Source organism: Engystomops pustulosus, chromosome 1 (genome assembly GCF_040894005.1).
Source record: "Engystomops pustulosus chromosome 1, aEngPut4.maternal, whole genome shotgun sequence".
Taxonomy (NCBI): domain Eukaryota; kingdom Metazoa; phylum Chordata; class Amphibia; order Anura; family Leptodactylidae; genus Engystomops; species Engystomops pustulosus.
Genome location: NC_092411.1, coordinates 271,802,726 through 271,827,300, shown reverse-complemented (window position 1 = coordinate 271,827,300; position 24,575 = coordinate 271,802,726). Strand labels below are relative to the sequence as shown.

The following is a 24,575-nucleotide window of genomic DNA, read 5'->3' as shown; positions in this document are numbered from 1 at the left end:
CGGATCAGGAAGCGCAGGTAATAAATCACTCCTGGAAGCTGACACCGAGCATCTGCCGGAGAGGTCAATACCTGGACAGCGCTGTGATGATTATGGCACTGTACAGGTGTGCAGATACAGATCAGTATACACACCTCGGCCACTGCAGAACCTCATAATACACACCTCAGCTGCTGCAGAACCTCATAATACACACCTCAGCTGCTGCAAAACTTCCCTATACACGCCTGAGCCGCTGCAGAACCTCTTAATACACGCCTGAGCCGCCGCGGAGCCTCTTAATACACGCCTGAGCTGCTGCGGTGCCTCTTAATACACGACTCAGCCGCTGCAGAACCTCATAATACACACCTCAGCTGCTGCAAAACTTCCCTATACACGCCTGAGCTGCTGCAGAACCTCTTAATACACGCCTGAGCCGCCGCAGAGCCTCTTAATACACGCCTGAGCTGCTGCGGAGCCTCTTAATACACGACTCAGCCGCTGCGGAACCTCTTAATACACGCCTCAGCTTCTGCAAAACATCATAATACACTGCTCAGGTAGTGTTGAACATCATAATGAATACACGCCTCAGCTGCTGAAGAACCTCATCTGCAGCAAACCATCATTCTACACACCTCACCTGCCGCAGAACCTGATGGTGCTCATCTCAACTGCAGAACCTTCTAATAAGAGGATCGGGGAGCGATTATTTCATTTGTTATTATAAAATCTGAACACATGAATAATTTGCACCTGCAATGTCCTTTATGCTGCACCATAGATAACAGGAGTAAAATAGCAGCACAGACACAATACCACCGGGAAACACATTAAATATAAAGTACAACCTGCTACCACAAGTTTGTCTCTGAGATTTACACCCTGTTCGGGGCGAGCGAGACAAGCGACCGGGGAGTAATAGCGCGGCACGTCTGGGGCCAGGAGGATGCGTCTAGTGTCTGTGAAATGAACAATATATCTGTCTGGAGATGAAAGCTGCACAACGAGGCTGTGAAATTACATTCTGAGATGTCCTGTATTCTACTGTAATACTTACTATAGCACCGACCAATCAGGGACAACCTTATTACAATAATTATCTGTATTTACAATATAAATACAATAGAACTAAAATCCATCATCAGTGAAAAAATGTTGTGCATAATTTTAGTAAATGGGGTCCAGGGATAAGCGGCAGCCACACTCTTCTGGCACCGCATATTTTCTCTCTAAACACAAGCTCTACCATTCCTCCTGACCTGCCCATACACATGCACTCTCGGCTCATTGCAGAAGCCCATTACAGCTGCATTGCAAATATACCCATCTTTCATTAGCATTTGCATTACAATATAATTGTGTAGTCCGAGGGGATGGGCTTTGGTTGGGCTGCATTTCAAAAAACATGTGACTTGTCTGTGTTACTCACTCCTCAGCTCTAAACCCCCCACCTTTGTACTCTTGTACAGCTACTCCATCTCTGTGACCTCTGAAGGAGCAGGAGGGAGGAACTGTACAGGAACACAAAGGTGGTGACTGAGCGCTGAGGAGTGAGTAACACAGACAAGTCACATGTTTTTTAAAATGCATCTAAACCAAAGCCCAACCCCTGGGACTCGGTCAGGGTGCAAGGTAAGTTATAACACACAATTACACTCACCGGCCACTTTATTAGGTACACCTGTCCAACTGCTCGTTAACACTTAATTTCTAATCAGCCAATCACATGGCGGCAACTCAGTGCATTTAGGCATGTAGACATGGTCAAGACAATCTCCTGCAGTTCAAACCGAGCATCAGTACGGGGAAGAAAGGTGATTTGAGGCCTTTGAACGTGGCATGGTTGTTGGTGCCAGAAGGGCTGGTCTGAGTATTTCAGAAACTGCTGATCTACTGGGATTTTCACGCACAACCATCTCTAGGGTTTACAGAGAATGGTCCGAAAAAGAAAAAACATCCAGTGAGCAGCAGTTCTGTGGGCGGAAATGCCTTGTTGATGCCAGAGGTCAGAGGAGAATGGGCAGACTGGTTCGAGCTGATAGAAAGGCAACAGTGACTCAAATCGCCACCCGTTACAACCAAGGTAGGCAGAAGAGCATCTCTGAACGCACAGTACTTCGAACTTTGAGGCAGATGGGCTACAGCAGCAGAAGACCACTCCTTTCAGCTAAGAACAGGAAACTGAAGCTACAATTTGCACAAGCTCATCGAAATTGGACAGTAGAAGATTGGAAAAACGTTGCCTGGTCTGATGAGTCTCGATTTCTGCTGCGACATTCGGATGGTAGGGTCAGAATTTGGCGTCAACAACATGAAAGCATGGATCCATCCTGCCTTGTATCAACGGTTCAGGCTGGTGGTGGTGGTGTCATGGTGTGGGGAATATTTTCTTGGCACTTTTTGGGCCTCTTGGTACCAACTGAGCATCGTTGCAACGCCACAGCCTACCTGAGTATTGTTGCTGACCATGTCCATCCCTTTATGAGCACAATGTACCCTGTAACATCGGATGGCTACTTTCAGCAGGATAATGCGCCATGTCATAAAGCTGGAATCATCTCAGACTGGTTTCTTGAACATGACAATGAGGTCACTGGACACAAATGGCCTCCACAGTCACCAGATCTCAATCCAATAGAGCATCTTTGGGATGTGGTGGAACGGGAGATTCACATCATGGATGTGCAGCCGACAAATCTGCGGCAACTGTGTGATGCCATCATGTCAATATGGACCAAAATCTCTGAGGAGCTTCCAGCACCTTGTTGTATCTATGCCACGAAGAATTGAGGCAGTTCTGAAGGCAAAAGGGGGTCCAACCCGTTACTAGCATGGTGTACCTAATAAAGTGACCGGGGAGTGTATATTGTAATGCAAAAGCTTAGAGAAAGCAGAAAGGCAAATTTGCCTTTAGTGAAAATAAGGCACCTGGTGACAGGTTCCCTTTAATTGTTGTCCAGTGTCAGTTATTTCAATTTAATGAATGCGAAGCCAAACCACCGCCGATTTCTGTAGTAGCAGCCGATGTTGACTGAGCAAATGTCATGCAAATTTTCCAAACAACTTATCCTTTATTCTTGAGAGAGGGAGAGAGCCATAAATGGGTCTGGCACCCCGCTACCTATTGAAGGACATGCATTCCTGGTCAAACTAACAACACAGGTTGATAATGGATGGGATGTAATAGTGTTGGGTTGAATAAGAGGTCAGCTACTCCAGATACAAGGCTACCCTAGAGACTAATAAAGGATTTAGGAAGTCCGCTGCCTCTCCCATAGAAGAAAGATGGAGCCGTCTTAAAGAACTTTTCCAGCCAATTGATTCCAATGACCAATCTATTGAGAGATCATCAATATTAGATCCCTAAAACCCCTTCAAGGCTCTGTAAATTAATTCCCTCTCACTTCTCTGAGGACGCGCTATACTCCATGACTGAACACCGACATATTTCTGTGTATTGCATCTGCAATACCTATAACTACATGCAATGATAAATACACATAAAAAAAAACTAAATTACTTGCAAAATATTAAAGATCAGCTTGGGATTTAAAGAATCAGACCAAAATTACAAACAGGATACATTCCCTTTAAATCTATAGTGACAGAGGCTACACGAAATCCGGAGAGCGCGTATATACATTAATGCGGCATACGGTGTAATGAACGCTTGTACAAATGTAATAAGCATCTCTGCTGCCTGTGATGTCACCGGGGTTATATGCGGCTCCTGCAATAAACACACAACATACGGTATTATCAGTGCGGATGGCGGGTGACAGCGGAGGTTAACGCACTCCAGATAACAGGGAGATGCTATTAAGTCCTGGGAGTTTATTCATTAAGCTGCGGAGGTCACCGCCGCTCATTACCAGCAGCAGAGGAGACGCGAGGAGGAAGGAAACCTGGTGTTAGTACAGGAGGGAAGAGAAACACAAAGCCTAGAAGTGCAGAGAGAACAGGGAAAAGAAGTGTTATGTTCATCTGGAAGATCCGAGGCCTAGATGTAAGGAAGGAGGAAAGTTATAATGATGGAAAAGCGGAAAAGAAAACTAATTGAGCAGATAAAAGTTGAGTTATAATACAGAAATGATAGAAGATATTAACCAGATATAGCAACCAATATGTAGCATATAATAAAACACTAAAAAATTACTAACCTTGCTAATTCCCTACATACCCTCCCTGTATGGTAGGTGGTTTTCTCTATTAGCCATAGCAGGTACTATGGGGCCCACAGTGTCAGGTGGTCCCGGCATCCAACCTGACACACTTAAGAGTGGAGGATACGCACCAGTATATATATATTATGCTACACATTGTACAGCATAATATCTATACAACATATATGTGATGTATATATGCTCTATATGTGTATACAGTATATGGTGTGTGTATATATGATGTACGTTTGTATATGGCACTGCATGTGTGTATATGCTCTATATGTGTGCGCAGAAGTGTATAAATGTGTGATTGTAACTCGCATGTGTGAGTATACAAATATGTACTGTATACTTTTTAAGTGGGAAGGGGGTGACGTGGAGGAGAGGATACTGAAACACAGGCTGTTGTACTTACAGGAAGGGGCGTATCTAGGAGAGGCAGGGGCCACATAGCAGGCTTCTAAATGGGGCCCTGCCTCTCCTAGATACACCCCTGTTGGACCCCTCCTGCACGTGCAAAAGCCTGTGTCTCAGTCTCCTCATACATTCTTCCTCTCCTCCTATAAGTGCAGCAACCTGAGTCTCTGTCTCCTCTACAGCATCCTCTTCCCTCTCCTCCTACAAGTGCAGCAGCCTGTGCCTCAGTCTCCTCCACACCATCCTCTTCCCTCTCCTCCCACAAGTGCAGCAGCCTTTGCCTCAGTCTCCTCCACACCATCCTCTTCCCTCTCCTCCTACAAGTGCAGCAGCCTGTGCCTCAGTATCCTCTTCTCAACACCATCATCCCTCCCCTGTCTGCTCAATGCACATGACAGGGTTGGCGGAGGGAGCTGGATGAGAGCAGAGAAGAGGAGACTGACACAGGCACACACAGGCTGCAGCTGCCCCCGGGAACTCACCACACACTGCTGGCAGAGAGTTAGGTAATGTGAAACAAAGTTTTATAAAGTATTGAAAAGATTTAGAATGCTGACAATGACATTTTTTAAATCAGCATAACATAGGCTTTTGGAACCTATCACCAGCTTAAAATGATATTCCTGGTGATAGGCTCGCTTTAAAGTACACCTGTCACCAGGTCTGTTTCACTTGTCCTGTCACCTCTACCTATTGAAGCAGCACACAAGCATCCCATCCCAGCCTTAATCTAGTTATTTCATACATTTATCATTATAAAATCACCGTTTCTTTATTATGTAAATGAGGCTGGTCACATGGTCAGAGGCAGTGATGTCACCCCTGTCCCCCCTCCCCTCTCCTCCCCCTGCTCATGTCTGTGTGTAATGTATAGTAAGGCATTGCTAGTGTGTGTGCTGTATTTGCTGACATGCTGTGTCCTCCTAATACACAGAGACACAGACATCATCTACACAAGTACCTGACATGTTCTGCTATAACATTTGTGAGACAGACATCAGCTACACAAGTACCTGACATGTTCTGCTATAACATGGCTGCCTGGAGCTGTTGTATCTCTCCTATACACACACACATGCACACACAGGCTGCAGGGGGCGTGGCCATCAGCTGTCAGTCATGCACTGGGGGTGTGTCTGTGCCTCAAGCTGGACAGCTTGAATATGCTAATGACCCATTGGACATTTCACAGGTCATTTGCATACAGCTTTAGGACCTCATTGCTTAGGTTTACAGGCATGTACAGGGACAATGAAGGGATAGAGGCAATGATCTCTAATGGCAGTTTATGAAAATATATTTAGTTTAGGGGGTTAATTTGCCTGACGGGTTCTCTTTAAGGACTACAAGGTGCCCTCGCATCCATAGCTGTTTTGTAATTTATTAAAGTATTAGATCCTCCAGGAAACAGAGTTGTGCTTTATAGGCTCTCTAGTCCGGATGAATCAGTAAAGATTCCAAAAAAACCTGCCCTCATTTGACATAGAATGTCCAAAATATTAGATCCCGTTGTGTCGGACTCCCCATGACTATGTAATTTATGGTTGCCCATTATTTTAAATGGGTGAAACGATGGCAGAAAACCTAAACCTGAAGTGATGGGCGGATTGCTAGAGTCATCCAGATGAACAGCTGACCATGCAGAGACATCATGATAAGTGAGTAATATAAGTCTATTTGTACACAGCATCCAAGGAGAAGGGGTCGAGCTGCTGGAGGTGGGATACAGCAGAGGACTCAACCAATAATAATTACCTGTAGTAATGGCTCCTCTGTCCTCCTCTCATTACCTGTAGTAATGGCTCCTGTGTCCTCCCCTCATTACCTGTAGTAATGGCTCCTGTGTCCTCCCCTCATTACCTGTAGTAATGGCTTCTGTGCCCTCCCCTCATTACCTGTAGTAATGGCTCCTGTGCCCTCCCCTCATTACCTGTAGTAATGGCTCCTCTGTCCTCCTCTCATTACCTGTAGTAACGGCTTCTCTGTCCTCCTCTCATTACCTGTAGTAATGGCTCCTCTGTCCTCCTCTCATTACCTGTAGTAATGGCTCCTGTGTCCTCCTCTCATTACCTGTAGTAATGGCTCCTCTGTCCTCCTCTCATTACCTGTAGTATTGGCTCCTCTGTCCTCCACTCATTACCTGTAGTAATGGCTCCTCTGTCCTCCTCTAATTACCTGTAGTAATGGTTCCTGTGTCCTCCTCTCATTACCTGTAGTAATGGCTCCTCTGCCCTCCTCTCATTACCTGTAGTAATGGCTCCTCTGTCCTCCTCTCATTACCTGTAGTAATGGCTCCTCTGTCCTCCCCTCATTACCTGTAGTAATGGCTCCTCTGTCCTCCTCTCATTACCTGTAGTAATGGCTCCTGTGTCCTCCCCTCATTACCTGTAGTAATGGCTCCTGTGTCCTCCTCTCATTACCTGTAGTAATGGCTCCTGTGTCCTCCTCTCATTACCTGTAGTAACGGCTCCTGTGTCCTCCTCTCATTACCTGTAGTAATGGCTCCCCTGTCCTCCTCTTATTACCTGTAGTAATGGCTCCTGTGTCCTCCTCTCATTACCTGTAGTAATGGCTCCTGTGTCCTCCTCTCATTACCTGTAGTAATGGCTCCTGTGTCCTCCTCTCATTACCTGTAGTAATGGCTCCTGTGTCCTCCCCTCATTACCTGTAGTAATGGCTCCTCTGTCCTCCTCTCATTACCTGTAGTAATGGCTCCTGTGTCCTCCCCTCATTACCTGTAGTAATGGCTCCTGTGTCCTCCTCTCATTACCTGTAGTAATGGCTCCTCTGTCCTCCTCTCATTACCTGTAGTAATGGCTCCTCTGTCCTCCTCTCATTACCTGTAGTAATGGCTCCTGTGTCCTCCTCTCATTACCTGTAGTAATGGCTCCTGTGTCCTCCCCTCATTACCTGTAGTAATGTCTCCTCTGTCCTCCCCTCATTACCTGTAGTAATGGCTTCTGTGCCCTCCTCTCATTACCTGTAGTAATGGCTCCTCTGTCCTCCCCTCATTACCTGTAGTAATGGCTCCTCTGTCCTCCTCTCATTACCTGTAGTAATGGCTCCTCTGTCCTCCACTCATTACCTGTAGTAATGGCTCCTCTGTCCTCCCCTCATTACCTGTAGTAATGGCTCCTGTGTCCTCCTCTCATTACCTGTAGTAATGGCTCCTGTGTCCTCCTCTCATTACCTGTAGTAATGGCTCCTCTGTCCTCCTCTCATTACCTGTAGTAATGGCTCCTCTGTCCTCCTCTCATTACCTGTAGTAATGGCTCCTGTGTCCTCCTCTCATTACCTGTAGTAATGGCTCCTCTGTCCTCCCCTCATTACCTGTAGTAATGGCTCCTCTGTCCTCCTCTCATTACCTGTAGTAATGGCTCCTCTGTCCTCCTCTCATTACCTGTAGTAATGGCTCCTGTGTCCTCCCCTCATTACCTGTAGTAATGGCTCCTGTCTGAACTTGTTATCAGTATAAAGGACACCTGTCCACAACCTCAAACAGTCACGCTCAAACTCCACTATGGTGAAGACCAAAGAGCTGTGGAATGACACCGGAAACAAAAAAGTAGACCTGCACCGGGCTGTGAAGACTGAACCCAAAATAGGCAGCAGCTTGGTGTGAGGAAATGATCGCAAGAACGGTGAGCAAAAATACCAGAACCACATGGGGGAGGGGGGGCTATTGATGAACTGCAGAAAGCAGGGACCATCGCAACAAAGGGTTCTGTCAGTAACAAACTACACTACCAGGAACTCAGATCCTGACATGTCCCCCTGCTTAAGCCAGTACATATCCGGCCCGTCTGAGGTATTACAGAGCATTTGGATGTTCCAGAAGAGTATTGTGAGAATGTTATATGGTCAGATAAAACCAAAGGAGAAGTTTTTGATAGAAACAAAACTCACGTTTGGAGGAGTGTGACTGCTGAGCTATCCAAAGAACACCAGACCTACTATGCGGCATGACGGGGGGCAACAGCATGATGAGGGGCCGTTTCTCTACAAAGGGACCAGGACGACTGATCCTTGTACATGAAAGAATGAATGGAGCCATGTATTGTCAGATTCTGAGGGCAAACCCCCTTCCATCGGCAAGTACATGGTCCTGGAGTGGCCTGGCCAGTCTCCAGATCTATACCCCATAGAAAACCTTTGGAGGGAGTAGAAAGTCCATGTTGCCCATCGACAGCCCCGAAACATCACTGCTCTAGAGAAGATCTGCATGGAGGAATGATCCAACATACCAGCAACAGCCTGTACCTACCTTGTGAAGACTTGGACGCCTGAACTTCTGTCATTGCCAACAAAGCATAAATAAAGTACTGAGATGAACTTTTGTTATTGACCAACTATTTGCAAATAAATTCTTTTTAAAATCAGACAATGTGATTTGTATTCCTGGATTCTTGGATTCCTCTCATCCAAGAATAGGTTCTACCTATGATGTAAGTGGGACAACTTGCACAGTTGGTGGCCGACTAAATACCTACCCCCACACTGTCTGTACCCCGGCCTATGCTCCTACTAATGGAAGAAAGTAAAGTTTGACTTGAGAACTATCTAATGATCTGCGTCTTCAGTATAACAGCCAGGGAAGAACAGACACAGATGAAGGAGAAGATTACAATATGTCCCCTTGTGTTATCAGCAGGAAAACAGTCATGTGTTTACCAAATCCACACGGGAGGAGCGGAAAAAAAGCCTAAAATGTTAATATCACATTGAGAGAGGAAAGAGAAAGCCATCAGAGAGCGCACGGCGAGGAGAGCGCCACCGGCTGCGTTACACGTTATTACCTCAGAGTGTAACCGCTGGAGAGACTACATGAGGTGACAGAGACACTGTCAAAGTCACTGCTGGCCATGGAGTTGAGGGGAGAATCACGAGAGTCATCCTGAGAACTGGAAACAAGAATATGGAAATAGCATGAAGTGGCGGCAACACAGACATGAGGAGCACAGCGGTGACAAACTCATCCAGAATGACAACAAAGGGGACATGCCGAGAGAAACGCTCAACCTCCGTGGATAGAGTTTTCTCAGGCCACGTGCGTCATGTGCTGGTGTGAAGGACCGCTGTGTTACCAATCCTATACATATATAGCAGAGCCGAGTGTGCGCATCAAAATGTACGTAACCTTTCAACAAGCTGTGCAGAAATCAGTAGTATCACGTACATGAGGGGGAACAAAAACTTCATTTTCTAGCAGCTCTCTTCTGAGGTTTTAATTTTCTAAATCATATAATAAGCTTAATAAGTTTACAAATATAAAAATTCAACCCATAAGAAAACAAACATCAACCCAACCCCTAACACTTACAAACCAAAGCAAACCTCTCTGGAGATGGAGGGGGATAAGTGAGTCACAGCAGCTAGATCTTTACCCAAATGCACACAGATTCTGCTAATCACTCCTCCCCCCTGCACAGATTCAGCTAATCACTCCTCCCCCCTGCACAGATTCTGCTCATCACTCCTCCCCCCTGCACAGATTCTGCTAATCACTCCTCCCCCCTGCACAGATTCTGCTAACCACTCCTCCCCCTGCACAGATTCTGCTAATCACTCCTCCCCCCCTGCACAGATTCTGCTAATCACTCCTCCCCCTGCACAGATTCTGCTAATCACTCCTCCCCCCCTGCACAGATTCTGCTAATCACTCCTCCCCCCTGCACAGATTCTGCTAGTCACTCCTCCCCCCTGCACAGATTCTGCTTATCACTCCTCCCCCCTGCACAGATTCTGCTAATCACTCCTCCCCCCTGCACAGATTCTGCTAACCACTCCTCCCCCCTGCACAGATTCTGCTAATCACTCCTCCCCCCTGCACAGATTCTGCTAATCACTCCTCCCCCCTGCACAGATTCTGCTAATCATTCCTCCCCCCTGCACAGATTCTGCTAATCACTCCTCCCCCCTGCACAGATTCTGCTCATCACTCCTCCCCCCTGCACAGATTCTGCTAATCACTCCTCCCCCCTGCACAGATTCTGCTAATCACTCCTCCCCCCTGCACAGATTCTGCTAACCACTCCTCTCCCCTCCACAGATTCTGCTAACCACTCCTCTCCCCTCCACAGATTCTGCTAACCACTCCTCTCCCCTCCACAGATTCTGCTAATCACTCCTCCCCCCCTGCACAGATTCAGCTAATCACTCCTCCCCCCTGCACAGTTTCAGCTAATCACTCCTCCCCCCTGCACAGTTTCAGCTAATCACTCCTCCCCCCTGCACAGATTCTGCTAATCACTCCTCCCCCCTGCACAGATTCTGCTAATCACTCCTCCCCCCTGCACAGATTCTGCTAATCACTCCTCCCCCTACACAGATTTAGCTAATCACTCCTCCCCCCTGCACAGATTCTGCTAATCACTCCTCCCCCCTGCACAGATTCTGCTAATCACTCCTCCCCCCTGCACAGATTCTGCTAATCACTCCTCCCCCCTGCACAGATTATGCTAATCACTCCTCCCCCCTGCACAGATTATGCTAATCCCTCCTAATCCCCATAGATTTCCATGCATTCTGTCCCTTGTTTTTAGATGGAGTTCAAGTGAAAATAAAAAGGCTAGAGGAGAAAGAGGCAGTAATAACATAACAATTTTATATTTGTACTTTTGCAATATGCAAGTCTGTTGAAAATTAATTTAATACATTATTTTTACAGCACAGATTAAATCCAAAAACATTTTCGCATGACCATTCTGAGAACTTCAGCTTTGCTATATCTGACAACCTAGGCTGTAGTATATCATTTTCTTTGTATAATTAGAAATTAAACTTGTCAGTTAAAGAAGAAAAGGGTTAATGCACAAAATACATATATATTCTCCTACATGATATTTTACAGATTAAAAGGGAATGTGCCGTCAGGAATTTACCATTTTTGTTTGAAATATTTAAAAAAAATTGTCCAACAAAAAAAATCCAGTTTTTATGCGAAAAAACTTGTCCACCTTAGGGTGGCACATCACTACTCAGCATCTTTACAAGGTTTTCAATGCCAAGAAACTAAGTATAGAAATCTGGATTCACCATTCATAATACATAGTGTCACATTACTCACCCTACCCCCCCATCCCCTGCACAATGAACTGTATACAGGTCATACAGCATGCCCGCAACACTCCAGTTTATACGTTTCCTGACCAAGCAACCCCTTTACCCGTGCACAACACCCTACCAGGCTACTACTGTAGGGTATCCATCTAACATATACATCTATGAATTGATTGTACTTGAGACAGAGTGATAGTGTTTTCATTGATTAATGTAGAAAAACCATCATTGACATCATATTCCAAAATCTTGCGTACTGCCTATGAAATTCTGACTATGCGGTGTCTCTTTCCTCAACAAAAAATACTATACTTATGCTTTTACATACTTCTAATTGACTGAAAATGCTGGCACTATATCAGAACCTGTACATAAAAAGAAATCTAGAGGGGGCTGGCCTGACTACACATTGGATATAATGTAGTCAGCCTTTCCAACTCATGATCTTCAACCTTGGAGCCCAATCAACTACTATCTAGATAACCTTTTACTTCGTTATAACCGACTGTAATTGCTGGTACTACATCACAACCTGTAGATAAAAAGAAAGAGGGGGCTGTCCTGACTACACTTTAGGCATTGTGTAGTCAGGCTTTCCAAGTCAAGATCTTTCACCTTGGAGCACTATCAATGACTATCTAGATAACCTTTTACTTAGTTATAACCGACTGTAATTGCAGGTACTAGATTACATCATGTAGATAAAAAGAAAGAGGGGGCTGTCCTGACTACACTTTAGGCTTTGTGTTGTCAGGTTTTCCAAGTTGCGATCTTCTACCTTGCAGGTCTATTAACGTCTGTCTAGAAAAATGGGCAAAAAATATTTTGTCAAAACCCAGTTGGTCAGTGCAAGAACCCACTTGCAAAAAATTATATTAGAAGCCATCTTACTGGAATTGCTTACTACTAAATCTCCTATCCACTGTCAGAGAGGAGGTGCTGGAGCAGAGGAGGAGGGGATGTCTGTTAAAATAATCTTCTTAGTCTAAGAAAAGATTAGCATAACACCCCGCCCCCTTGCTCTCCCCCAGCACCTCCTCTCTGTACGGGGGGCTGTCCTGACTACACTTTAGGTATTGTGTTGTCAGGCTTTCCAATTTGTGACCTTCTACTTTGCAGGTCTATTAATGTCTAGAAAAAATGGGCAAAAAATATTTTGTCAAAACCGGTGCAAGTCCAGGGGGCAGAGAAGAGAACCCACTTTATATTATAATTATATTACAAGTCACCTTACTGGAATTGCTTACTACTATTTGCCTACAACAACAAAAAAACTATAAAAACCATAATAAAATGATAAATAAGAATTTTTTTTAAACTTTTTAAAGTGATGGCTGACTGTCACCTTGGCTAGTGAGTAGACATGTGGCACACATACGGATCTCCTCTCCCGGGCTCTCGCTGTTTACCCGCACACATCCGGCTTTACAAGATAATACTGTTTAGCGATTCCGTACATCAAAACAAGTACTTGAGAAATCTGCAATTATCTTGACGTGGACATGATAAGTGTTGCTTTTAATTAGAGACTGCGGTCTCTCTGCAAATATTCCCCACGGATAATTTCCATTTTCAGCTTTTTCATGCTGAAAAACTGAAAATTGCTCAGTTTAGCAAAAATTTACTATAGTAATTTATCGGCATGAACACTAAAGACAAATAATACTAGAGATGACTCCATCACGGTGTATGCTAAAGAAGAGGAAGACTTCATTCCTGAAACAGCGCCACTATTGTCCTTGGGTTATGTGAGGTATTGCAAATTAAGGAGGACCTTTCACCACCATCATAAACATGCCATCATCTGTGGACTGATTCACAGATTCAGGGGAACATAGATTTTTCTTTCTTGCCGAGATATCAGTCCCAGTATCTGACCATTCTAATCCTCTCCTTTGTCAGAGAGGAGGTGCTGGAGCAGAGGAGGAAGGGACGTGTGTTATAATAATCTTCTCAGTCTAAGAGAAGATTGGCATAACAACTCCCCCCCCCGCCCCCATCCTTCTTCTGTTCCAGCAACTCCTCTCTGACAGTGGAGAGGATTTGAATGGTCAAATACTGGGACTGATATCTCAGCAACCGTGAGAGCTAGAAAGAAAATTCAAAGTGCTTATTAATCTGTGACAATTCATCAGTGCTATGTTCATTACCAAATGTGTGAGGTGGTGAAAGGGCCACTTTAACAATATTAAAGTGAATGAGACTGGGCTGCAATACCGCACATTGCCATAGCACATGAGAGGCGCTGGTTTTAAAAAAAAAAAAAAGGTCATATACAAAGCTTTTCAAATGACTTCACCTATTAACCATAAAATGTCTATAGATTAAATACTTAATAGTCAACATTCAGTCGAATATCCAAATCATGGACTGCAAGGAGTTAACATAAGGGAAAATCAAGAGAGGATGAAGTTTTGTATCTCTCCATGTTGTGGAAATGCTTGGTCAGACTGGACGGCCCTGGTCAATAGCAGCATGATGTAGCGTCTGGCAGTGAGCATTCATCAGGAATATGCCATTACTTACAGTAAGACGTAGAAGCTTGCAGAAAGCTATGCTAATAGTGAGCTGCCTGGAACTCGCGGTAAAGGGGTAAAGGTTTATTTCTCGTGGGAAAAATAATTGGATAGTGTTGAAGATGGAGGCCTGGGAATCAAGCCCTTGTGAAACTGGATCTAAATTATACTTCATGTCTGCAGATGGGAGACCATACAATCAGCTCAGCTCCTCCTGCTCTATAACATGCTGCCTGAAGATAGGGCACTATGTGCAATCAACTCAGCTCCTCCTGTTCTATAACATGCTGCCTGCAGATAGGACACTATGTACAATCTGCTCAGCTCCTCCCACTCTATAACATACTGCCTGCATATAGGACACTATGTACAATCTGCTCAGCTCCTCCTGCTCTATAACATGCTGCCTGAAGATAGGGCACTATGTGCAATCAACTAAGCTCCTCCTGCTTTACAACATGCTCTCTGCAGATAGGACACTATGTAGAATCTGCTCAGCTCCTCCTGCTCTAGTGCATGTTGTCTGCAGATAGGACACTATGTACAATCTGCTCAGCTCCTCCTGCTCTATAACATGCTGCCTGCTGATACAACACTATGTACAATAGGCTCAGCAACTTCTGCTCTATTCTATCCTGGTTGCAGATAAGACACTGTTCTCAATGTATTCAGCTCTTCCTGCTCTATGATGTGCTATCTGCAGCTAGACATGTACATATTTATACCAGGATCAATCTGATCAGGCAAACAAGGAACAAGAGGACTACTGCATCCAATTCTGGATTCTTACAGTGAGGTGAAAGGGTTTAAACCAGGGGATTAGTCAGAGAATAACCCTTTAGCGGGTAGTTCCTTTGGAAAACCGGTTCAGTGACACAATGGGTGCACACCCATAGAAGATACTGTATGTAAGGCAACCAGATGATAAAAGAAGCAATAATAAAAGTTCCTTACCTGGTACTAGATCCGTTTTCTTCCTTCCCCATAGGTTCCGCGCTGCTCCCCTCTGTTCTTTCTGATGACCCGTTTTCACCATTGCTCTTTTTTCTTTTGTGACCCCTTTTTAGTTGAGCACTTGAGCCCCCCGCCGTCTCCTCCGAGTCACTGTCTGTCCCTAGCTGCGAGATGGAGTTGTGTGTCAGGCACTTGGAGGAATGAAGGTGCGTTCGTTCCGATCTGTCCGTATCCCTCTCTAACAACAATACAGGGGGACCTTCCATTTTTAACGCCTCTTTAGCAGACACAGAACCTTCTGGCCTGTCTAAATGACCCAATTCTTTGGACTTTATTAAGCTATAGGAAGCATTTATAACTTTACCCGAGGAGTTAACACTTCTTAAGTTGTCCAAGCCATCTTCTCGAGTGTCATCGCAACTCCCGCAACATACACATGAATTGATTAAACAGTTAGTGGCCGCTATACTAAGTTTGTTCGCCTCTTCCTCGTCGTTGCTCGTTAGCGGGTCTGAGGAAAGGGGAACCCGTCTGCTGGCTAAATCCGGTGACATTTCTGGTGATACGGTAGTCGAAAGAGATTTGGGGTTAAATATGACTGTAGCAGAAATCTTCATCCCGCCAGTTCTATGAGCAATGATTTCTGCCGTCTCCGCATCGTCGCCACTGGCGTCCCAGCCATTGAGGTATAACTGTGAGTCCGTCACTTCAAGACAGCTGCAAGAGTTTTGCATCGTGCCGCTTGCCATGAGGATTTTACACCCATCGATGTTGTTGTTATTGCTTATGTCACTTTCTACATCTTTCAAGAGGTCGATATTGTTCGTTTCCCGATTTTGCACTACGGTGTCTTGGCACTGAGGCAACTGCTTGGGATTGTAACATGAACTGTTGACCCACGCTACGGTGCTTTCAGAGTTCCTTTGTCTGGAGAGACCCTCAAGGGCCCCATCAAGGTCTTCCATAAAGAAGACCCTATCCTCCTCATCGGTGAGGTTATTGAGAGGACGTCTGCTGGGGGAGGCCTCGGTGCTAGAAGTGGTAGCCCTGTGAGCAGGTGACTGACAGACACTTGGTGGAGAAAGTAAAGACGACATTTCGTCCCCTACTCTATGGACCATCATATTGAGCTCCTCCAGCTCCTGTTCATCGTACTGCATAGAGCAAGCCAGTTCAACCTCGGTGTTCTCGTCTTTTGATGAAAGTGGATCTTCTGTAGGTAAGGCAGTGACTAAGACTGGAGAAATCGCCGATGGCACTTCTGGGTCTGTCCGGACGGGAAACTCCACATCTTGTGATATGCAGAGATTCCGTTCTAGAGTATGAAGCTCTTCCTCCGTTAACGTCTGAAGAAGATCTCTGGAAAGAGGTCAAATGGGGAAAAAAAGAATCGTTCAGGATGAAATCTGAATAAGAAGGCCTCTAAGGGGATGATTTCAGTAATTTTGGGTCTGGTCTAGGACCTGAATTCATTTAAATGTGCAAACTAATAAAGGAGTCTGGGCCGGAATCTTAATAAATTATAGGGTCTGGTCTGAGGTCTGAATGGATGTTGGTGTCTGGTCTGCAGAATGAATTTTCTGGTCTGTCTGGGAATGAATTTTAGGGTCTGGTTGAAAGTCGGAATTAATTTTAGATGCCATAGGTTCTGTTTTTAGATGTGAGATTTAAAAAAAAAAAAAACAAGACTCTATAAATGGAGTTTTCACAGCTTCTAAGAATCAGCAGGGACAGATTGATAAGAGGTGTGTTACTATCGGCCCAGAGTCCCAGATCTGGGTGCGTTGGTCTCATCTTATACTAGTAATCTAGTCTAGTAGACAGGTTAAAAGATTAACTGAAATCTTTATAGGCAACCACCAAATATATTACCTAAATGCTATTACCCCAGTGTCAGTGTGCCACCAAAAATATTCCCCATACAAATACTAATGCTGTATCTAATTTGTGCTGCACCAGATCTGTGGAATGCATTACCCCAGGTCATTACCATTAGAATTACTGATGATAGACTCTCCAAACTTACTTGCTCATTCTTTACACTAGAGGATGGCAACGTCTTTATTATCTTCAGGAACGGCTGTTTTTGCATAATAATATGCAGATGAGCAGCAGGTGCTCCGACTAAGTCATCGAAGTGTCTCTCGGCTCTGCCATTAATTTTTTATGCACGCCCCTGCTCTCTACTTTGCAGCCTGCCCCCCCCCTTCCTCCCCCCCTCAAGCCCCCTCCAACCCCTTCCTCCCCCCTCCTCCACGTCGTTGTCACCCTCCCGGGGCCAGGCTGATGTAGCCGGATGTCTACATCTGCATATTCTTAGAGTCTTTTTTTTTTTTTTTTTTTAGATGAATCCGTCCGTTTCGAATATAAGAAAGAAGTTGCCATCCCCTAGAGTAAAGAACAAGCACGCATGTTTGGACACTCTCCCATCAGTGAATCCTTAAAGGGGTATTCCAGGAATCAGCATAATTCATATGCAAATGCATACTCAAAATATAAGCTATTGTGTAATTAGTTGTTATTTAAAATTTTGCTCCCCTTAGCAGAAAAATGCTCATGACATAGACTGCAATGAAGAATTAAAATGCTACTGGCCCTTTAATCAGTCCGTTAATTTCCTCCGCGCGGTCCGTCACAGAACAGAAGATGGCCGCTGGTCACATGTCCACATCACATGTCCTGCAGCTGCCTGGGCTGGTCATGTGATCACCACTACGTTTGGCTGTAGTCGGTTGGTTGCAGTGCATCCAGTATGGCCAGTGTTTTGGTGATGGCAGTTACACATCATTACTATGGTAACAGAGCAAGAAAACCTGTTAACTCATCACTGGGAGCAGAGCCTGAGAGGGAGGAGGAGTTACTGAGAACTAAAGGATCATGGGACTTGTATTTTCCTGTGGCGGCCATCTTGTTGATAACTCCACCTACTTTAGAGAGGACATAAAATGTTGTGAATCATAAAATCAAACTATTTGAGCTCCATTTTGTGACTAATGACATTGAGTATTGTTGTATTCATTTATTTATATCATCATGGGTTTTTGTGTCAGACATTCATATTCCCGGAATACCCCTTTAAAGGGAACCTACCACCACAAATCTACCTATAAAGGTAGATTGGGTGGTAGGTGGATCAATGGGACGTGAGGATAGCCCTTTTAAGGGCTAATCTTCACCTGCACTTTTTTAGTAACTTTTATCAAACTTTTATGCTAATTTTATTATGCGGCTACTGGGCCGTGGAGTAGCCACGCCCCGGTAGCCTCTTTTCTCCTCCTACTCACCATCTTCGGCCAGCGCCGTGCAGGCCCGGCTTCGGAGCATTGACCGCGCAGGCGCGGTCCTGCTGTTCTGTGCATGCGCAGACTGCAGGATCGTCGGACGAGGGCGCGCAGCTACGAGCAGCTGCACGCCGAAAATGGTGAGTAGGAGGAGAAAAGAGGCTACCGGGGCGTGGAGTAGCCGCCTCGTGTAACCTCAGATGTGGCTACTCCACGCCCCAGTAGCTGCATAATAAAATTAGCATAAAAGTTTGATAAAAGTTACCAAAAAAGTGCGGGGACGTGAGGATTAGCTATCCTCACGTCCCATTGATCCACCTACCACCCGATCTACCTTTATAGGTAGATTTGTGGTGGTAGGTTCCCTTTAACCTCTTATAATAATTCTTTATTTATATAGCGCACACAGATTACGCAGCGCTGCACAAAGCATGACAAATTATCCAATGATCCCCAGTCTTCCCTTTAGCTCAGAAAGTAAATGCTTTTATCTAAAGACCACAAACATTACATTTCATGGACAACTAGCACAAGTTGTGGAAACAGCTCCACCTTCTGTGTAGTGGTCGGTCTAGGATACTACAGTTTGGCTCCCATTCACCGCTCCCTATTATGTTTTTTGTGTTCATTCCCAAAAACATTTGATTGGTGGGGGTCCAATACTGATGACCTTTCCTTCTTCACTTCCATATTACGTCTTTTCTATAAAACTAAAAGGGTAATAACCAAATCACAAGATACTCCACAGCTCCAAATGGATTTAGTTGTTTTAAGATTTCCTCCATTTCAAATAATTCTCTGGAAACAAAAGCAATAAGATACATAAAAAAAGGTGCAACAATCACACAAACAGCGGCGTCCCGAAATGTCTCGCTGGCATTTGAAAATGTCTGACATATGTTAATGCATCAAAAAGCTATTAGCTGCTCGGAGAATGTGCAAATAGAGGGAAACTGGAAGAACGGGAAGCGGGTGCTCGTATCTGCACGCGGCTCCGGAGATGAGGAACTTGCTGGTGCGCACATAAAATAGATACAAACATTTGGGATGAGTAGTGTAGTCATTGCAGATCTCCTGGGGAAGACCAGGATTTAAAGGGGTCGATCGGTGATTGTCTGACTATCTGGAATCACACAATTGCTAGAATGGACCTTCAGCTGACTTTTGGGAAAGATATTTTGTAATGTGAGATTTCACATAAAAGATGGATTCTAGAAAGGACATTTCACCCCCTACCTGAGGGGGCTGTTAATTTACTGAGTTAAAACCTGGTGATAGGTTCCCTTTAAGGGTGGATTCTGCTGCATACACATAGGATTTCTCTTCTGTCAGCCATTCAAACAGATAATGTGGGTCCTCCATTTCTGAAGTGGGAACAAGTAGGTGTGGCTGCGCCTGCGCCGTACAAGTAGGTGTGGCTGCGCCGGAGAGAGCGCCGTACAAGTAGGTGTGGCTGCGCCGGAGAGAGCGCCGTACAAGTAGGAGTGGCTGTGTCGGAGAGAGCGCCGTACAAGTAGGAGTGGCTGTGTCGGAGAGAGCGCCGTACAAGTAGGAGTGGCTGTGTCGGAGAGAGCGCCGTACAAGTAGGAGCGGCTGTGTCGGGGACAGTGCGCCGTACAAGTAGGAGCGGCTGTGTCGGGGACAGTGCTGTACAAGTAGGTGTGGCTGTGTTGGAGAAAGCACCGTACAAGTAGGAGTGGCTGTGTCGGAGAGAGCACCATACAAGTAGGTGTGGCTGTGTTGGGGACAGTGCTGTACAAGTAGGTGTGGCTGTGTCGGAGAGAGCGCCGAACAAGTAGGAGCGGCTGTGTCGGGGACAGTGCGCCGTACAAGTAGGAGCGGCTGTGTCGGGGACAGTGCTGTACAAGTAGGTGTGGCTGTGTCGGGGACAGTGCTGTACAAGTAGGTGTGGCTGTGTTGGAGAAAGCACCGTACAAGTAGGAGTGGCTGTGTCGGAGAGAGCGCCATACAAGTAGGTGTGGCTGTGTTGGGGACAGTGCTGTACAAGTAGGTGAGGCTATGTCGGGGGCAGCGCTGCACAAGTAGGAGTGGCTGTCTCGAAATGGTTGGCAATAAAGACAAATGGAAGACGACTTTAATCCCAATTTTTCTTCCTAAGAATAAAGTAAAATAAACCTAGATTGCTGTGTGTAATAGATGTTCCAGGTGGACACTGTATGGAACAAATCGGAATTGTCTGGGACTATTGATACAAAAATAATACATCTGTGCAGGAGTATATAAGGGTGATACGAGCTTTCACAGGATTCTGTTATCAAGGTAAGTGTTATCCCAGGGATTCATAGGATTGTGGTAAGAAATAAGTGGAACTTAAGAAGCTAGTGTGAATACCGCCTGAGGATCTGAATAATGATGTCATGTATTTGGTCTCTGTCCAACAGCTAACACGGAGCAGCGAGCCTCTAATGCTTGATAAACACATTGCCACGCTCCGCCAGCCACACACAGCAAACAATCAGAATGCTAATAACACATAGTAACGATTATAGCTCCAGAGGAACAATTAAGAAGGTTGTTATCAGACGACAATATATGAAGATAAAACCAAATTAATCTGATTAGCCGAGCTCACAGAAATAGCCGGCCGGCCAATCTGGTGCACCACTGGCAATTCAATCTGCTGAGGCTAGGAAGTAAGAGGGTCACCGGCAGGATCACATCATGGCCTCCCCCCCTCCCTGATACAGCACATCTTCTTAATGGGACTCATTTGTTATTTCCCAAAATGAGAAAAATAAAAAAGGCAGTCACCCGCAAGCTGGAATAATAACCAGGCTGGAGCGAAGGGGTTTGTATATTAAAATTGGAAGAGATACACTATGCAAAAATTGTCCAGATAGAGAGCTCACAGCTTAAAGGGGTTGGCCACTTTACTCTAATTTTCTTGTGGGGGGTCGGTGCAGGTTAAAAAACATTATTGTTACTTATCTCCAATGTTGTCCCGATCCTCCTGTGTGATCCGACAGTAGAGGGACCACTCAAACATAGCGCATGCGCAGAGATGAGCCTGGTCGCCACTCCCTCTGTCTTCTCCATTTGCCGCTCGCACTGTGACGTGCAGGTGAAGAAGATGACGCCGGCTAAGGGGCAAGTTTGGGACAAGCCCGGATATCAAGGGAAGCACTTGGGACCAGGAAAAAGATAATGGGTGAGCCACTTCATCATTGGCAACTGGTCCTGGGAGGTGTAATTACTTTATTTTAATCTAGTGGGTACATTTATGAAAAGTTTATGAGCAAGGGGCCAACCCCTTTAAAATATTCGGAGTTGGGGTCTTATTCCCACACTAAATAAGTGGGTTCCACCTGATTTCAGACCTGGGCTGTGCATTCTTACTCTTATAGCCCCTCCTCCTCTCTCACAGCATGCAAGTCTCAGGATCTCACAAAGGGAAAGTTACTGAAAACACATTCCCTTTAATATTAATAATAATTCCTTTATTTATACAGTGGACACAGATTACTCAGCGCTGCACAAATCTTGCCAAATCTACCAGTATTTTTTGGGAGTGTGGGAGGAAACCGGAGGATACCCACACAAACACGAAGAGAACATACAAACTCTTTGCAGATGTTGACATTGGGACTTGAACTCGGGTCCCCTTCGCTGCAAGGCTGTAATGCTAACCACTTAGCCGCCATACCACTTCTTTATACTTCATTGTGACTAGGATGATTGTTTTTTTTTTTGTAACTGTGATGTTTCCAATACATTTGTATGCGGCTTTGCCAAGTGGGACAAAGGGTTAAAAGTTAAGTGTACCCAAACAATCAGAACTATTCCTTGATGACGAGCTGTTCACAGTTTGATGTACTGCAAGGGCCTCCAGCAAACTAACTGCCAGAAAGTACTCAGTTTCCCTGTAGCGCCTCTAAAGGCGATTTAAAGTAGTGCACTGGAAAAAGTAATTAGTCTTCCACGGATCGAGATGCTTTAAAATAATTTTATTTTTTACAGGGGACTCCTCCATTAACTTACAAATTTGGAACATAATCGATAATACTATTAAGTATGTAATATAAACTAAGTACATTATATAATATACAGTATGTACAATAGATGTGCAGCACAATAGAAACCCCTGCCTCCCTGTAGCTATCAAATTGTCGCTTTTATTACACATGGAGTTACTCATTAAGCATACATACTCAGCGGCCCCCCACCTCCCCCGGTGAGTATGTTTGGGGGTGCAGCAGCAGAAGGGTGTTCAATCATAATTAACATGCTGAGAGTAACTGCACAGAGCAGGGGTGCGGTGTAGAAAATTAGCTCCAATTAGGCGACACTGCTATTCTGCAGGATGCTAACGGCTGAATTAATTTGACTTAATCCCCAGGTATTATCTCACCATCACACAAGTAATCAAAAGCAGCATATCATTATTAAGAGGCAACCGAGACGCAGAACAGTCTCCGAAACCTGCGCCAGCACAGACCTGCCCAAAATGTCTTCAGAAACCATCATCAGAGAAACACCAGAAAAGACTTGCCAAGTGCACACTATATATCCGCATGGTAAGGTCACAGTGGTCAAAGTATACAGGGAGGAGATAAGCTGTGACATCATCTATTGTCAGTAGTGATGTAATGATGGGTCAGTGTTATCTATATAGAGGTCATTGTACAGGGAGGGGGAGGAGATAAGCTGTGACATCATCTATTGTCAGTAGTGATGTAATGATGGGTCAGTGTTATCTATATAGAGGTCATTGTACAGGGAGGGGAGGAGATAAGCTGTGACATCATCTATTGTCAGCAGTGATGTAATGATCGGTCAGTGTTATCTATATAGAGGTCACTGTACAGGGAGGGGGAGGAGATAAGCTGTGACATCATCTATTGTCAGCAGTGATGTAATGATCGGTCAGTGTTATCTATATAGAGGTCATTGTACAGGGAGGGGAGGAGATAAGCTGTGACATCATCTATTGTCAGTAGTGATGTAATGATGGGTCAGTGTTATCTATATAGAGGTCATTGTACAGGGAGGGGGAGGAGATAAGCTGTGACATCATCTATTGTCAGTAGTGATGTAATGATGAGTCAGTGTTATCTATATAGAGGTCATTGTACAGGGAGGGGGAGGAGATAAGCTGTGACATCATCTATTGTCAGTAGTGATGTAATGGTGGTGTGTTCTATAAAAGTCTTATCTTTCATGATTATCCTGTGATGTAAATGCAGCCTTAAAAGTAAAAACTCAAAACCATGAAACACAAAGTTAGTATGCAGCAGGTACCCAAAGGAATAAAATGAGACCATAAAGAGGAGGAAAAGATTCTTCCAAGATGTGAAGACACTCCAGGGGTGAGGGAATACAGAATCCCATAGTAGCAGTCGGGAGGCGGAGAAGGAGGTTATAAAGTAGCGGAGATGGGGAATTTACCGGAGGAATATGTGGAAGCAATTTCAGAAATGCAGAAAGGACTAAAATTGGGGGCTTTAATGTTAAACACTATATTGTGTACAGGGAGGGGAAGGCGGACGGTGAAGAAATGAAAAGGAACCAAATTCATGAATATTGACTTATCAGGATGAGAAAACTCAGACGGAGAAAGAATGAGACATCAAAAGTTCTATAATAAAGTCACAGAACAACAAGTCCAGCCAAAAATACACTCACTGGGGCAGATACATCAGGGCTGGTACATTTTCTGATGGATACGATACAGCAGGAGGGGGCGGGGCTTAATCAGACGCTGGCGCACAATGGCAGTATATGATTAAGGCCCCTTGCACATGAACGTTAAGAGGATGTACTAGTATACGTCCCCATAGATGCCTATGGTGCCCGACCACATTACAGTGAGCACACACTGTCGGCAGGAGTAAGTACGGCTGGATGCCAGGCGTCCCTATGGAGTGGGGAGGGGCGAGCAAAACTCGAGGTATTGAGTCTCGAGGTGGAACGGAGAACACAGGTTTTAGGAGGACACCGAGGAAGCACAATATGCAATGTAAGGCCGCATTCAAGCCACCGTATGCAAGCTTGTGGGTGTACATACGCCCCCCATAGACGGCAATGGCCGCACAGAGCGATGTAAACGGGTAAAAAGATAGGACGTGTCCTACCTTATCCCATGTTAGGGCCTGTACACAATGCATTGCAAAGGAGAGTGGTGGGGTCACCTTCCTCCTCTCCCTCACGGAGGACATATGCCCACCCGGCTCAAGCAA

At 45.1% G+C, this 24,575-nt stretch overlaps 1 protein-coding gene across 5 annotated transcripts in view; it reads right to left on the bottom strand.

Annotated features, from left to right (window-relative positions):
• The window catches only part of ZFYVE28 (zinc finger FYVE-type containing 28), a 107,779-nt gene that overhangs the window by 10,313 nt on the left and 72,891 nt on the right, over positions 1 to 24,575 (bottom strand). For 3 of the 5 annotated variants that reach the window (XM_072126198.1, XM_072126197.1, XM_072126196.1), the window contains exons 8-9: positions 15,098 to 16,456; positions 9,365 to 9,469 (exon numbers count right to left, since the gene is read on the bottom strand). In XM_072126198.1, coding sequence (XP_071982299.1) covers positions 9,365 to 9,469; positions 15,098 to 16,456 — 1,464 coding nt within the window. Of the gene's footprint in view, positions 1 to 9,364; positions 9,470 to 15,097; positions 16,457 to 20,416; positions 20,493 to 24,575 lie in introns of those variants that run through there. The other 2 variants (XM_072126199.1, XM_072126200.1) reach the window with 2 other exon arrangements.